General features: G+C 45.4%; 1 protein-coding gene across 2 annotated transcripts in view; it reads right to left on the reverse strand.

Annotated features, from left to right (window-relative positions):
- Positions 1-7,606: 7,606 nt before the first annotated feature.
- The window catches only part of PAK1 (p21 (RAC1) activated kinase 1), a 72,615-nt gene continuing 64,982 nt past the window's right edge, over positions 7,607-15,239 (reverse strand). For both annotated transcript variants that reach the window (XM_058824087.1, XM_058824095.1), the window contains 3 exons: positions 13,541-13,737; positions 11,856-11,993; positions 7,607-9,998 (listed from right to left, as the gene is read on the reverse strand). In XM_058824087.1, the coding sequence (XP_058680070.1) occupies positions 9,912-9,998; positions 11,856-11,993; positions 13,541-13,737 (422 nt within the window). In that variant the 3' untranslated portion in view covers positions 7,607-9,911. The remainder of the gene's footprint in view (positions 9,999-11,855; positions 11,994-13,540; positions 13,738-15,239) is intronic.

Consider the following 15,239-nt stretch of genomic DNA (forward strand, 5'->3'; position numbering starts at 1 on the left):
ACACTTCTCAGGCTGCTTGGGTTGATCAGAGTTGTTTCCAAATGCTCTTGCTCCCAAGAAATGCTGCTGTCCCTTCTCAAGCACAGCAGTGGCTGTGAATAATGGTGCAGAGTCCAACCAGTTGAGCCCAAGACATGGCAGTTCCTTCTGGAGTGTGCAACCCACCTGATAAATAATATATATTTATAATTATATAATATATAATTATATAATATATATATTATAATTATATAATATATAATTATATATAATATAAAATATAAATTCAGCCGAAATATAAACTCAGAAAATCACCTCGTGCATGCCAAAATGCCAGGCAAGTCCTCCCAAATCCTGGGGTTCAACAAGGGGCTCTGAGCATTGTTTCTGGGAAAGCCACATCCCTCAGGTGGGCAGGAAGGGACATCAGGCAGATTCTCCAAGAGCCTGGCTGTGGGGAATCAGCCCCCAGCAGAAATACAGGCTGTGTTGAGTGGATGGAGGCAGCTTTTACATTGTCCTCAAAGCAGCTGGTGGGGACAAAGTCTGCCTGTCACAGTTGTGGCTGCAGCAGCTCTGCTGCCCGCTCTCCCACAGCAGGGCTGGCTGCTGCTGGAGCTGGTGCAGCCTTGGCTAGGGGGAGAAAGGGACAGCCCTCACTCTTGTTCCATGGTTTGTGGCTGTTCTTTAAGAAACAGCATCATTTTGTCCAGAAATCAGGGGATTGCAGCACACCCAGGAGGATACAGCTTCAGGTACCCTGAGAGGCCAAGGGACTTGCAGAGGGGAAAATCACGCAAGGACCAATGGGGAAGAGCAGGGTGTGATAAAACATCCCTTGGCCAAATTTTTGTGTCCAAGAAGTGTAAATGGCAAATGGTGAGGGAGGATCGTGACAGACCTCAGGAGTGTCAAAGAAACAAAACAAAACTTTAGAATTTTGTTTCTCGAGCACACAGGCAGCACACACAGTTCTGTGCTGCCTCCTGCTCCTCTTTGGTCAGTGCACCTGGAGGTCTGCGTTGCCCCTGCCCCTCGAGAGGGATGGGGACATCCTGCTGCTCCTCAGTGGGGATCTTGCAGCAAGGTCCCCCACCCTCCCAGAGTAATAAAACACCCTTCAGGGAACTGAGCAGTCAAAGAGTTTTGTGCGCAGTCAGAGTTGCTGTCCCATTTTGGACTAGCAAAGGTGGTTCCCACCACTCAGGCTCTTAAAACTGTGACACTTGTCACCACCAGGATAAGTCCAGAGAACTACTGGGTGCTTCTTACCCTTCACATGGTGGATGGCACAGGCAGGGAGACACAGGCTGGCCAGTGGGACCCACCATCAATGAGCCCTCCCTTGCCCAGCACACCAGTGCCAATGGTGACATTTCCCAAAGCTCCTGCAGCCACTTGGGAGCACCCAACCCACTGTCCCTGTGCAAGGGGACAGCTGAGCTGGCTGATGCCCGCTCTGGGGACACCGCCATCTTTCTGTGCCCCAGCATTACCTCTGACCTCAGGCTGGTCCTTCCTGAGCTGGGACCTACCTGGTGGATTCTTCGTGGTGCAAAAGAGACAGGACAATTTACAGTGTCCCTGGGTTGGGCTTTAGAGTGACCACAAAACACAAAGGCCTTGAGAGAGAAGTGGGATTAGTGGCTGATGTGGTTAGAAAATGTGACAAATAGAAAAGCAGTGGATGCTTCTCATCGAGGGACTCACTGCTCAGGCAGCCATGGGGCTGGGGAATGAAAAGGAGGGGGACTGAGGGAACAGTTTGCTCCTCAGTTCACTGCCCCCCGTGCCAGTTGAAGCTCACTTCCCTGTACACCTTTGAGCATTTCAGCTCTCCACTGGTGAGAAGAGAGAGGGCTCTTACCTGCCCACTGCCCTCCAGGGCATGATCCAGGCACACCTGAGCCCTGGACACCATTTCAGCTGCACACACGGACAGCAGGACCGTGACCTTGACCACCACAAGAGCTGTAGCCCCAAATTTATGCAGATTAGTGGTTTTAGGGTGCAGGGTGTGGGATGAGGGATGAGCCGGGGCTCACTTCACCCTGGCTGCGTCCACAGGGGAGGAGCCTCTGCCCAGCAGCTCTCAACCCTGCCAGCCTTTGTGGCACGGTGCCCCTTCTCCTTTAGCAGGCTTAACCAGTCTGTCAGGGCAGGCTGGCCAGCAGAAAGTCCCACCAGCCCTGGGGGAAGCACAAGGGTGTGGGTGAGCATTAGGGACCCGTGCTGGGATGGGAGCAGAGGGCTCACACATAACCCACGGCCTGGGGGAACACGTTTGCCTTACAAGGCTGCTGCAACTTAAAAATGTGAGAGGAACAAAGCTGGAGATGGGGTGATCACAAGGGAACAGACAGCAGGGCACCAGATTCTACGTCAGGATGATCTCCTTATCCATGCCTGTGTGCGCCGGCTGCCTTCAGCGTGCATCCTCCAAAAGAAACACAAAAAAGTTCCTTTTTACATTGCTCACAGAAAAGGAGCACGAAAGGAAAGGATTTTCGGTGCAGCTGCCGGGAGAGGGCATCACAGCCCCAGGAATGAGAAGGATCAGGCAAGCCTAGCCGGCTCCCTGCTTACCCTGTTCGAGCTACAGATCCTCCTCAGAAATGAACTTGAGAACCAAAACTTGGAAGTCTTCCTGGTGCTGCTAGGAAATGAGGGGACCCAGTCAAAGCTGCCCTGCTCGAGGAGCTGCAGTGTTCCTGCAGCATGAGATAAAGAACACCTCTGTGGGACCTGCCAGAGTATTCCTTCTCCCACCACTTATTCCCCTCTGTCACTCCTAAATAAATTAATATCATGCAGTTACACAGAGAATAACTGCTCCCACTAGGATTGAGCTGCCAGTTTGCTGTGTCTGGCTCAGACCCCTCAGAAGCTGTGTTTTCTCCAAAGCTTTTTGGTGTCTTTCCTCCCCTGCTCCCCCTCCATAGAGCAGCTGATCTAATGCAAGGTGTCATCACCTTGTGTCCATCTCCAGAATTATTTATCTGACTCCCCAACTATTAAGCTATGAAATAAGCCTTCAATAATTATTTGCTTTTAAATTTGATTATGAATTTACCTTTAAGAAAAACTCCCTTGGGCTCTGAAGAGTCTTCAGACAAGTTATACTTCACTGAAATCAACATCAACCATTTCCTAAAGCCTTGCCATCTTTCATTGTCCAACATTTGCCATCCCCCATCCACTGCTGGGCAACTCAACCAAGTTAGTCTCAAGAGAAGCAGCTTCCAAGAAAGAAAGTTCTCCCCAGAAATCATGGGCAATGGTAGCTGGTTAGAACACACTATGCCCCCTCCATGGGGTAGGGGGTAGAGCTACCAGAACACCAATCCAGTAGTATTTTTAGGAACACTTTTTGGGGACTTACATTACCATAAGCAAAGTTTGCCTGGTCCCCTCCTTTGTGAAGCATTTGAGGAAGAGTGGTTGTTCAGCCTGGATAAGAGAAGATCCTGTGGAGACCTTAGAGCACCTTCTGGTACCTAAAGGGGCTATAGGAGAGCTGGAGAGGGACTTTGGTCAAGGGCATGCAGTGACAGGGCAATGGGAAATGGCTTCAAAATAAAAGAGAGAAGTTTTAGATTGGATATTAGGAAGAAATTCTTCACTGTGAGGGTGGTGAGACACTGGCACAGATTGTCCAGTGAAGCTGTGGATGTCCAATGCTGGAAGTGTTCTAGGCCAGGTTGGATGAGGCTTTGAGTAACCTGGGTCTAGTGAAAGGTGTCCCTGTCCATGGCAGGGGGGTTGGAATTAAAGGATCTTTCAGGTCGTTCCACCCAAGCCATTCTATGATTCTATGAAGGGGAGGTGGTGTTGGTCCAGTCAGGTTTCTTTTCTCTAATGGGACAAGGACATCCAACACGGGATGCTACCACATCATGGCAAAGAGAATCACCCCAAATCCCTGCCAGCAGAGCTGCAGCATTCCTCTTGCTCAAATGGTGAGCCCCCTATCTTTGTAAAACACAACTTGATGGGTGTCTCCTCTGGCTTTCCTGAAAAAGACCTGGAAAAGCAATGGATGGAAAGCAGTATAAAGCTCCAGCATCTGTTCTAGGCAGAGGGGATTTTATGGAGTCACATTGATTTCCTTGTTCTAGTTGGTAAAGTCCCCCATTCAAGGTGTTCCCTTGTCTCTCAGTGACTTCTCTAAAACCTGGCTCAGCACCAAGCTGACTCACAGGAGCTTGTCAGAGCTTCTCACTGCTCCTCACCCCCACATTCCACAGGTGCTGACCTCAGAAACCTCTCAGCACCAGGCTGGGCTTCTCAGAGTAAAACATCCAGGTCAGATGATACCCAGGCAGTATGATGAACTTCTATTCTTTGCATCAGCCTTATCGCACCAAGCCTAAAAGAAAAAGTGATTCTGCAAGGTGGGTGCACTTACCCATCTCAAAACCACCCAATTTCCTCCGCCATACCAGAAGTCTCAGACACCAAACTTCATCTGCAGAGAAAACAAACTTCCTTCTTTTCTTGTTTGAGCTGTGGTCTAGATCCTGCTTCCAGACTGCTTTCCAGAATATTAACTGTGTCCAAACAAGTTAAAATAAGTGGTGAAACTCACACTTGCTGCAACAGCTTTTAGTGTAGTCACTTTGCTCAATCAAACAAGACCTGATTAATCTAAAATAGGTCAGAGAAACACAACCCCTCCTTCAAGCACCCCCATTCATTCCTACTATCACTGCAAGGATCATTGAAACAGCAAGTCAAGCGGAACCAAATAATTAATCAAGGTTTCAATTTTTATTTTTAAAATGGCTGAGCTGACCTGGCACATTAACAAACCCAGCAGTACAGTACAGGAGTTATGCCAAGGCAGCATGGGGAGAAGTACATGACCCAGCAGATTTTAAAACTGCAACAACTTCTGTATTTCCAGGTGGGACACAACACAAAGACATCTACCAACAGCAGAGAGCTGCAGTCAGAAGTCAGTAGGAGCAGAGCAAAAAGCCTTCTTTACAAACACGAGGCCGAAGCTGGGTGGCTGCTGACATGATCCCAAAGCAGAGCTGATCTCAAAAGGACAAGACACTGATGCTGCAAGGCAGGAGGGAACAAGCTACTTGTCACCCACAGAAGCCGGTTAAATTTGTTTCTGCTGTTTCACACATTCAGGAAATCTGGCTTCTCTCTTCAGTTCCCTGGCACATCAAGGCCATCTCCTCTGTTCTAGCTCCACTTTTCCTTTTCAGCTGAATTTTGTCATTTTTTGTGAACCTCCTGGATTAGCTCCAGCTCTTAAGCACAAGCTGTGACTCAGAGCCATACTGCTGCTCCACACTCCACTTTCAGCACCTTTTCGCTTCTCAGGCTCCTTTCTGCTCTCCTCCTTCAGAGACGATGCTGCCTTGAGATGCAGCAGGCTGCTGTGGCACTCCCTGAATTTCCTCAGCAAGTGTGTAATTGGAATTTTAATGGTTCATCCCACCCTTTGGACCAACTCTGTGTCTTTCCCACCACTCACTGTAGGCTCCACTCTGGCAGCAAGTTTCTGTCCAGCTCCCATCTGCATTGCAGTTTTGTTGCTGTTGGCCATTCCCTGTCAAAGCTGGCAGCTGCTTCTCTAAGGTCCCACCTTTGCCACAGTGAGTTATCTTTAGCAACAAACTATGAGATCCTACAGCATTCATTATACATATGCTCCATCCACTTGGGCTTATGACCCCAAAATACAGGCTCTCCATTACAGCTGAAATAAGAAGCCATTAGAAAGTCTTGCTGTGTTATGGGGGAAAGACAAGCAGATAATCATTTCACCTTCAGCAATTTTAACACTGACGATGTCATTCACCAGACAAATGGACTATGCTCTTAATTAGGAGTGGGCTTCAAACAAGTATTATTCTTAGAAACTGGTCAGAACCAATTTTGCTGTCAGCCAAGAAGGGTGAGTTTGTTCTAAGAAAGCAAGCACCTACTACAGACCATTGCAATCCTTTCTTGCAGAGTCCTCTGCTGCAAACGTGCCCTACTTACACCGACCTGCAGCATTTTGAGACAGATGGGTCAGGATACTAACAGACATCTCAGCTAAGCTAAGAAGAGACAGACTTTTATACTGCTCACAATCCTAACCAGGCTACATTCACAGCACTTTTTCAAAACCAAAAGGGGCATCAAGTTGGCAACAAAACACTGCAGCAACTCCAGCTGCTTTGCAAAACAGTGGTGTCGATGTGGTGTCTACCCACCAAACCTCTTCTCAAGCCTTTGCCAGATTGTTTAAGTCAAGCAAATGTCTCCATGGAAACCTCCTTTCTCAAGGAGCCTCCTTTGCTGGAGAAATCCCTGCACCCCTTTTGTTTAAAAGAGGAAGGCAGTTTGGTAGGAGCATAATGCCTGCCTAGAGAAGTGCCTGTAGCAACGAATCAGTCAGATTTATGCTCCTTAAAAACACATCCATTCAATGAAGACATTTCAGGGACGGCTAAAGGTGTGCCCCTGCTGCTGCAACCAGCTAGTTCTGCTGTGCCCTCCACCCCTGTCCTGGCTCTTCCCTCTCAGCCTCACAGAATATCCTGAGTTAGAAGGGATCCACAAGGATCACTGAGTCCAACTCCTGGCCCTGAGCAGGACAACTCCAAGAATCACACCATGTGCCTGAGAGTGTTGTCCAAATAACCTGCCCTCTTCCCACGTGGTCTCCATACCCCCCTCACACACAAACTCTTGGACACAAGTCAAATTGTTTGTTTAAAAAATCTTTTAAAAACCCTAATAGCTAAACTAATACAAAGAATCAATACCCATTCTTGAAACATAGGAAAAGTCTTAATGACGATACCAATTGATACTCAAATAAGACAACTCTCTGTGTTTAAGAAAAGAACATGAGTTTTATCCTTTCCCTCCACCAAGCCTGTAGGATATGAAATTATTTCTGGTATAAGATTGCTTGAGATTCCCAAAAAGGAAATCAGCTTTCTGGAAGGACAGTCAAAACAACTGAATATTTCATGTTCTAATATGGAAGAGAGAACTTTAATATTAGGCAAATTAATAATTAAGAGCTGTGATTAAAAATGGTTTCAACTCTAGAATAAAAGAGAGCTAGGGGGGGAAAAAAGGCACCAAGAAGCTGTCAAGTTGTAGTCACTTTCAAGTAACAAGATATTCTCTGAAAATAAGCCCTGGAGATTAAATTTGAAGTCAGAAAGTCACTATTTAAGAGCCCTCTCTAGACAAGAGTGTGCTGCAGACAGAAAGGGCTCTTCAAGAGCTAGCAGAGGTGCTGGTGCTGGGCCTCTCACACATGAAAGGAGAGGGGAGGAAAGGATGCATTTCAGAACAACTAGAACAAAATAAACCCATTCTCTTAAGATTAGGCTAACTACAATTTTTTTAAAAAGATTTTAAAATACTTTCTGAGAGCATAAAACCAGGATGTGTCTGGTAACTAGAAACTAGGTCCAGGCACACTGTAGCAATCGCCTTTTTTTCCCACTCACCCAGCATGAGTGGGGACAAAACAGCCTGGGACAAGATGACACACAGGCATGGGCACAGCCTTGCAGCTTTTCCCAGCAGAAAGAGTGAGCTTTGGCAACACCCCTCTCCAGCAGCCAACAGAAACCAGGCATGACTGAGTCCATGTGGAAGATGACGAGACAGAAGCACATTGTGGGATGAGGGATAAACAGTCACTGCTGATCCCTTTTCATTATGCAATAGAGGATCCAGAAGAGCAACTTAAAACACATAAAAATAACCTTTCCTATCCTTTTTGGGGAAGTTTAGCAGAAATCTTGCTGGAGGAAAATAAGCTCCTGTGCATGCTCACAGATATGGCACATCTGCATTAAGGTTTTCATCTCAATGAGATGCAGAGAAGGGAGTGGGGAAGGGAATCAAAGACAAGTCAAAGACATTAAACACATTGTGGATCAAATTGAACCCTGAGCTGCCTGAAAAATAGTCAATTGCCAAATCTGCCAGTCAAATGAGATTTTAGATCAAGAGAGATCTAGCCACTAATTCTATTCCTCCCACATATGCCATCCTGAGTCTTCCAGAGGGAATACAAAGTCCTTTTCAAAGGGAATTATTCAAGCATAGTGGCCTTCCATTCCACAATCTCCACCTAAGCTCCAAGTAGATGAGCTCATCAATAGATCATATCCCTTTCCAGGTTGGCAGCTCTGCTGTTTTGCTCAAGGAATTCATCCTTGGATACAAGCTTTGTGAGAGGAAACCTAACAATACTGGGAGATGAAATATACACACACAAAGGGAGACAGGCTGCAAATTGGGAGAACAGACTTCACCCCTCAGCCTTCTGTCAAACAGTGACTGCCTTGGAGCTCTAAGGATAGAAGGCGCCCCTCAGAAGCAAAAGAACTCACACAGTACCTACACCAGTAAAGTTAGTGTAATAGCTGTCATGGACTGTGGGGCCAAATCAGAAAAATATATTTAATTAAAGCCCAGGTCCAGGGAGGAAAGGGCTGAGCCAGCAGCAGATCTCAGCAGGAAGGAATGAATTTCTGTCCAACAGAATGATGAGAGGTTACTCCAGGATAGGTTTAAACTCATCCCATATGTGACCAGAGCAGTACAGAAAAGCAGCTCCCACAGTTACAATACACATTTTTGTATGGTTTTCACTATGTGTAAAGTGGCCCTTGGGAGCCACTTGCTATCCCAGGACTGCAGAAGAGGTAAGCAACAAGGTTAAATTACTTCATCCAACACATCCAAGTATCTGGTGATCATATGAGCAATGACAGACTTGTCTGGTGACAGTGAATTCTCCAGTTCTCCTCTATCCCCAAGTTAAGAAACACAGCAGTCACTTTATTAAAAAATCAGTATACAGTTTAACATCAGCCCAGTGTTTACAACCAGTCCCTCTTCTAGTAGTTCCAGATTTCCTGTTGTTTGTTACAGACTATGGGCAACCCAAGGAATCAGTAGCATAAAGAAACCATCACTTCACAAAATTTGTGTCCCCACATCTCCACAGAGAAAGCAGCATCCATCATCAGTTTGTTTTCCATTGGACTTGCTCTAAGAAACAAGAGTTCTCAACATATTTTGTGGGCAAATCTTGTCTTTACAATAGTAACTGCTCTGTTTGTTAATCACACAGGGCAGCATCTCTAAAAAGCCTCACAGCACTGATGAAACAACCCTAAAAGAGCTCTCTGTCATTTTCTTCCTGTGATTTATTTCCTAGAACAACAAAAATTATTTGAGATTTGTTTAGCTAGTAGAGTTGCCACTAAAGGGGGAAGGGGGAGTAGGGGGCAGTTCACACCATTTGGCAAAGAGATCATCCATAAATCGAGTTCTTCAATGGCTGCAGGCAGCACACAGAGGCTTTGTCCAAGCTTCCTTGAAGCATCCAGCAGTGCTGCAGGAGGGATGCACCTTCACCCCCTGGTTCCCCTCTCAGCTGACAGCTGCTCCCAGTGCTGCTGCCTGCTTCCTCCCCTCCTCGAGTCATCCGGAGCACAGAGCAGCCTCCATGGTGTAACAGCAGCTTGGCAGAAGCAGGCAAAGTGCAGCCAGCAGAAGATTTAATTTAATAAGATAAACATGGTGTAAGGCTCCACCTTATTTTTAAAAATAAACACCGTAAGAAATATGAAAACAAACTGGCTTCACTACGTGTAAGTCAGGTTCAGACGCTCTCAGAAAGATCTTCTCACCCATACAAAATGTTCTTCCCCTCTTGTCCCCATCACAAAGATGGCGGGACAGTTCACCATGTAAGATCAGCCATGTCCTGTTGTGTGCCCTTCCACATACAGTGAACAATGCCTCTGCCACCCTCCAGGGCAAGTCAAGGTTTTAACAACACCCCTGTGAAGAAGGAGCAGAAGGGGAGAAGGGCGAGTAATTCAGTCTCTGAAATGAATATCTGAAAGTCTTGACATGATGACTCTGTTGACTTCACCACTCTAATGGTTGTTCTTGGCTGCCTCTTTAGCCGCAATAATCAGAGGAGTGAGACTGGATAGAGGCTTTGCAATTTTCAAGAACTGGTGCTAGGACAAAACAAAAGGAAAAATGGTTAGATTTTTCAGAGTATGCTCCAGAAGTGGCTATTCCAAGCATTTTCACCTAAACCCATATGAAATCTGAGAACCTGCTCTAGTCTCTGACTACATCAATCCAGAAGCTCTGGATTCTATGACAAAATTTGGGGGATTGCCTGAAGCGATGAAGAGATTTGCACCCAACACATGCTAAATTATCCAATGTTTGCATATGTTCAAGATTGAGCAAAACTCAGCAAATTCCCCCGGTGAATTATAAAGCTGCAAAATCTATAGTGAAATCCAGTGTGAAAGAAGGTGTACTAAAATCAACCCATGGGTTTCAGACACAAGGGACAGCGCTCCGTGCAGGAATCATCTCTCATTTCCCTGTTCCCCATTTTCACAGGTCTGGAGAAAGCATTGCCTTGGCCTTCTACCAGATAACAGAAATTTGCAAAGCAGCTGAAATTTGGGAGAGCAGCACAGAGCTTGCAACACAGCACCATTCATTCTCCTATACAGGTGCTCTTCTTTAAATAAAACAATATTGATTATCAAAACAACTCTTAGGTGGGAGTGAAGGTCAAGTCCACAAGCTGTTCTGAAAACAAAAAGCAACAATAATCCACAAGACTTCTAAGCATCAGAAGGGATCAATCATCCAAAGCAACTTGCTTCAGAGATGGAAAAAAATGAAAAGTAAAAATTCCGTGCCCACAAGGCAGTTAATAACAGGCTGAAGTGTTACAGTCAGAATGTTCTCCTGCACTGAGGAACAGAACATAACTTCTTTCTGATATTTTAGGACTGAAAAGTCCAGAAGAAAAATGATCTTTCAGCTACTACCATATTGTCAGACATTTATGCTTCATTATAGTTACAGAAGGCAGCGACACATCCAAGTCTGAGCCACTACACAAATTAGTGAAGAGAAAGGAAAACAAAATGGAAACAGTCTAATTCTTAAGGTCTGAGTGTTCCTGATCACAGATCTATTTTATAAAGACTCGTGGCAAATTTGACAGAAAGAATGCACAAAACACACTTCTCATCCATGCTGATAAAAATCCTGGCAGCTTGGTTCTCAGCTTTCACTGTGAATTCAGACTTACACCAGGTTTTCAGTGACATATCTGATTACAGGGTGGTGAGGCATTGGCACAGGTTACCCAGAGAAGCTGTGGATGCCCCATCCCTGGAACTGTTCAAGACCAGGTTGGAAGGGGCTTTGAGCAGCCTGGTCTAGTGTAGGGTGTCCCTGCCCATGGCTGGGGAAGTGGAACCAGAGGACCTTTAAGGTTCCTTCCAATCCAAGCCATTCTATAATAAAGATATCTCACAAGCTTTGTTCCATCATCTCTCAAAGGAGTAGTATCAGGCAAAATGTGTAAAAGTGAACTGCTCCAGTTAACTGAAGCCATGAACACTTCAAAGAGCTTAGTGATCCCTCCTTCCAAAAGAAGACAGCCAGAATATCTGATAGCTAGAAGCCTTCCTGCTGTCCAAATTGGAACAAGCATGACAGGACAACACACTCAGATGTCATGGCCAGCCACATGAAGAAACCACGGGAACAGCGGGGCTCTGGCAGGCCTGGGACACAGCTATTGTTTGAGTCTGGACACAGAACACGCTGCACAGCTGCTGCCAGTAGCCAGTACTGGAAAGGGAGCAGTCTGTTATCACTTTATTATGGATTTTTCTTTGAGGGCTGTGGTTTTCAGTTGCTTTTTCCCCCTGAGAGGCTACCTTACCTTTGTGCTTTCAGCTGGTGCAGTATTTAAGACCTCAAACAAGATCTCACCCCTAAGCCTGGCCTCACTCAGGACTGTGTGATTATATTGTCCCAGTCTTGTTACCCACCTGTAGCAGCTCTTTTGCAGAGCCTCTCTTTTCCACGTCCATTTCAAGACAGCGGTTTAAGAAGTCTCGGAATATGGGTGAAAGCTTTTCTGGATTCTGCAGTTCTGGAGTCCCATTAGTAGCAATGAGATACAGGGCCTGAGACAAAAACAAGCACCCAGGAAACAGGAGGTTATGAAGATTAGATTCCACCTCTGGATTAGAAACACCCATTTCTCCTCTCCCTCCCCACAGTTCAATAGGGAGGAAAAAAACCCCACCTTATCAGGGTCACTAATCAATGCCAGCATTTCAGCAAACAGAATAGCTGTGCCAGCCCTATTTTTTTGTGGATGAGATCCAACCCTTTATTGTTTTGCCCCTGTAATCTGGGTTGGGATCCTGCAGCCCTCTCAGGAGATTGCAAGGACAAAACCAACATTCCAGACCCTGTTTACATAGGGAAGTTAACTGGCACGACTCTATCACTACTCCTGTAATGACTATATCCTCATGGGAAGGTAACCCTGACTAAATAGATTTTTTCTGTTGGTACTCTGCCTGAGTGCACAAGGCCTAAAACATCAACACTATAAAGATGCAGCTGGCTCCTCACAAAGGATGCCCAGCAGGCCCTTGGGCATCTTTCCTGCAGGAAAAAAGCAGTTTTGCTACTGCTTGGGGATAATGCATTCACGTACATCCTCCTCTGAGAATTGAGAGACTCAAAATTCATCCATTTCAGGATTTCATGTGAGAAACTTCCTGGATTAATTTTCAAAAGAAACAGAAATCTGTCAGAGACTTTTTAATATACAGGCTTTTTGAGCACATCACTCAACATGTCCCATGGGAGCAGTCTGGTAGCCTGGGAATTGGCATAAATTGAGTTAAATGAAGCCAAAGTATTGTTACTTTAACTCAGTACTGTTTTATTCTTTATAGTCTTCTTGGCTGCTACACTTCTGTCCCAAAAATCCCCTCCAATGCAAGAGATGGGAAAAAAAAAAAGTTGAACAGAATTTTTCTAGATCCCTCGAACCCATGTAACCAGGGAAAAAGCCATAAATCTGGCTTATAATAAGAGCAGTGATGTCCCTACATGCTGACAGCATATCTCCTTTTGTTAATAATTAAACAAAGGAAAGACATCAGGAGACTTAAGCCCTGTCTAAAGGCTTATGACACTTTGAATTTACTTGGAGCATGCAAGGAGGAAAAATTTGCCCATAGGAAAAAGTTCGTACTAGAATAAAACTCAACAGAATCACAGAAACATAGAATTCTTTGGGTTGAAAGGGACCTTAAAGATCACCTAGTTCCAATACTCCTCCCACGGGCAGGGAACCTTCCACTACACCAGGTTTCTCAGAGGAGAATTCTTTCATTCCCAGGGTAGAAAGTTTTGAGACATGACTGCATTGTTGCCTTAAGGTAGAACTTCTGCCTCTATTAGCATCCCAAAAAATGGGAAATTATGAGTGGGCATGATCTGACTCATAGAAGAACCCACACCTCTGCTACCCAGAGCAAACCATGGTTTTTTAGTAAGACTATCTCAGTTTTCTCATTATGACATCTAAGGAGGCCACAGGATCATTTGAGTTAGATAGGGCTGGAGGTGATGAAACCACACCAGAGGATTCACATGAGCTCAGCTCCACCAGCAGCTTAGTGAAGACCTGAGGAGAAAAGCACTCTCTTACTCTCAGAGGGTTCTCATTGAGGTAGGGGGGCTCTCCTTCGATCATCTCGATGGCCATGATCCCCAAGGACCAGATATCCACCTTGGGCCCGTAGGCTTTCCGCGTCACCACTTCCGGGGCCATCCAGTACGGCGTGCCCACCATGGTGCTGCGCTTGCTCTGCTCAGGAGTGATCTGGGCACAGAAGCCAAAGTCAGCTGCAAAATTAAAATAGAGTGGAGGGAAAAGACATAGGAATCAGCAAGCTTCTTCAAAAACAACCCTTACAGACACCAGAGCTACAGTACACTTCCCCCTGCTGCCCTGTCTGGTGTGCTGCTGCTGCAGATGTGACAGGAGGAGTGGTTTTGTGGCTAACACAGAGGATGGTGTTTAGAGCTAAGTTTCTAAACCTGGCTCTTTGAGGCCATGAGGATTCCAGACCTGCTGACTTGTCTGTGTGAAAGATGGTGATCAGGAAATAACCACACACAGAAGTTAAGACACTCACCTGTGTTGCAGCATTACACAGATGTTCCACACTATGTAATATATGGTCTAAAGACCCTTCCTGGGTATGTGAAAACAGGAATTAATGCAAGACTGAACTAGATACACCCCCCTGACCACAGGCTGCAATGTCTGGTGATATTTGCAGTCCATGGGTATTACTTCCCCTGTAGACATATCATCCCTCAAGAAGCATTTATTTTATAGAGCAAAGAGTGTTCAGAATTAAATTTAAAGTACTTAAATTTATATTGGTTGTTTTCTTTGAATAGAGAGAAATATGGAGGGCCTCATACAAAGACTGCTGCACCCTATGTTTTACTTGTATTTGGCTCACCAAAAGAAAACTTCTGGGCTCTTCTTGTGAGCCCAGAAGAATCAACACAGCAAGATGCACTGCCCATCCTGACCCCCTATGGCATCACAGGTCTAATTTTAGGAAGAATTATGAAAATTAAACTGATTCCTAGCTGAGTTTTCATCAAGGGTAAATACCAGGAAAGGACATATGGTTCATAAACAGGGCAAATTTCCAGCAGAGCCAACAAGCAGCTCAGATCCAGAAGGTTACTGCATCATATCCACAGGGATTTCTCTAACTTTAAACTACAGCCTGGCACCAGCATGCTGTGCTTAAAGAAACTATTCCATAAGAATAGAGCACTTTGGCCCCCATCAGTTATTCATTGCTAATGCTCCTGAGACCTGGCTCTATCAAAGTTCAGCTTTAGTTTAAAAAGCAATTATGTGCAAAAAACCCCACCTTACTCAGCATATCTGCACTCTGTGAATTTTGAGTCATATCTGCTGTTGCTGCCGACAAAAATAGATTTATTTATGCCTGTTGGGTGCTGGCCAACAGAACTGAGAGGAAGAAAAAGGGAGCACCATTCTGTTAAAGCTATAGGTGGAAGATAATAATTCACTGGTTTCCAGGGTTATCTCTGCATGGACAATGACAAGCACAACAGCTACCTTAGCACCCGACAGGCAGAACAGTCTCAAGATTTTCATTACTAGCAATACCACAAGGAGGAAACAACATTTAGGCTCCAGTCTGGGTCGGCATTGTAAGATTAAATTATTTCTAGTTACACAGTTTTCAATCCTCCCTCCACTTCCCCTGGCCCTTGAGTACCTGCAGTATTTTCCAGACTGAAGGGGTTGCTCATAAATAAAGACTTGTAGCCTTACACCTTCCAACCCAGCT

Source organism: Ammospiza caudacuta, chromosome 2, assembly GCF_027887145.1.
Source record: "Ammospiza caudacuta isolate bAmmCau1 chromosome 2, bAmmCau1.pri, whole genome shotgun sequence".
Classification (NCBI taxonomy): Eukaryota; Metazoa; Chordata; class Aves; order Passeriformes; family Passerellidae; genus Ammospiza; species Ammospiza caudacuta.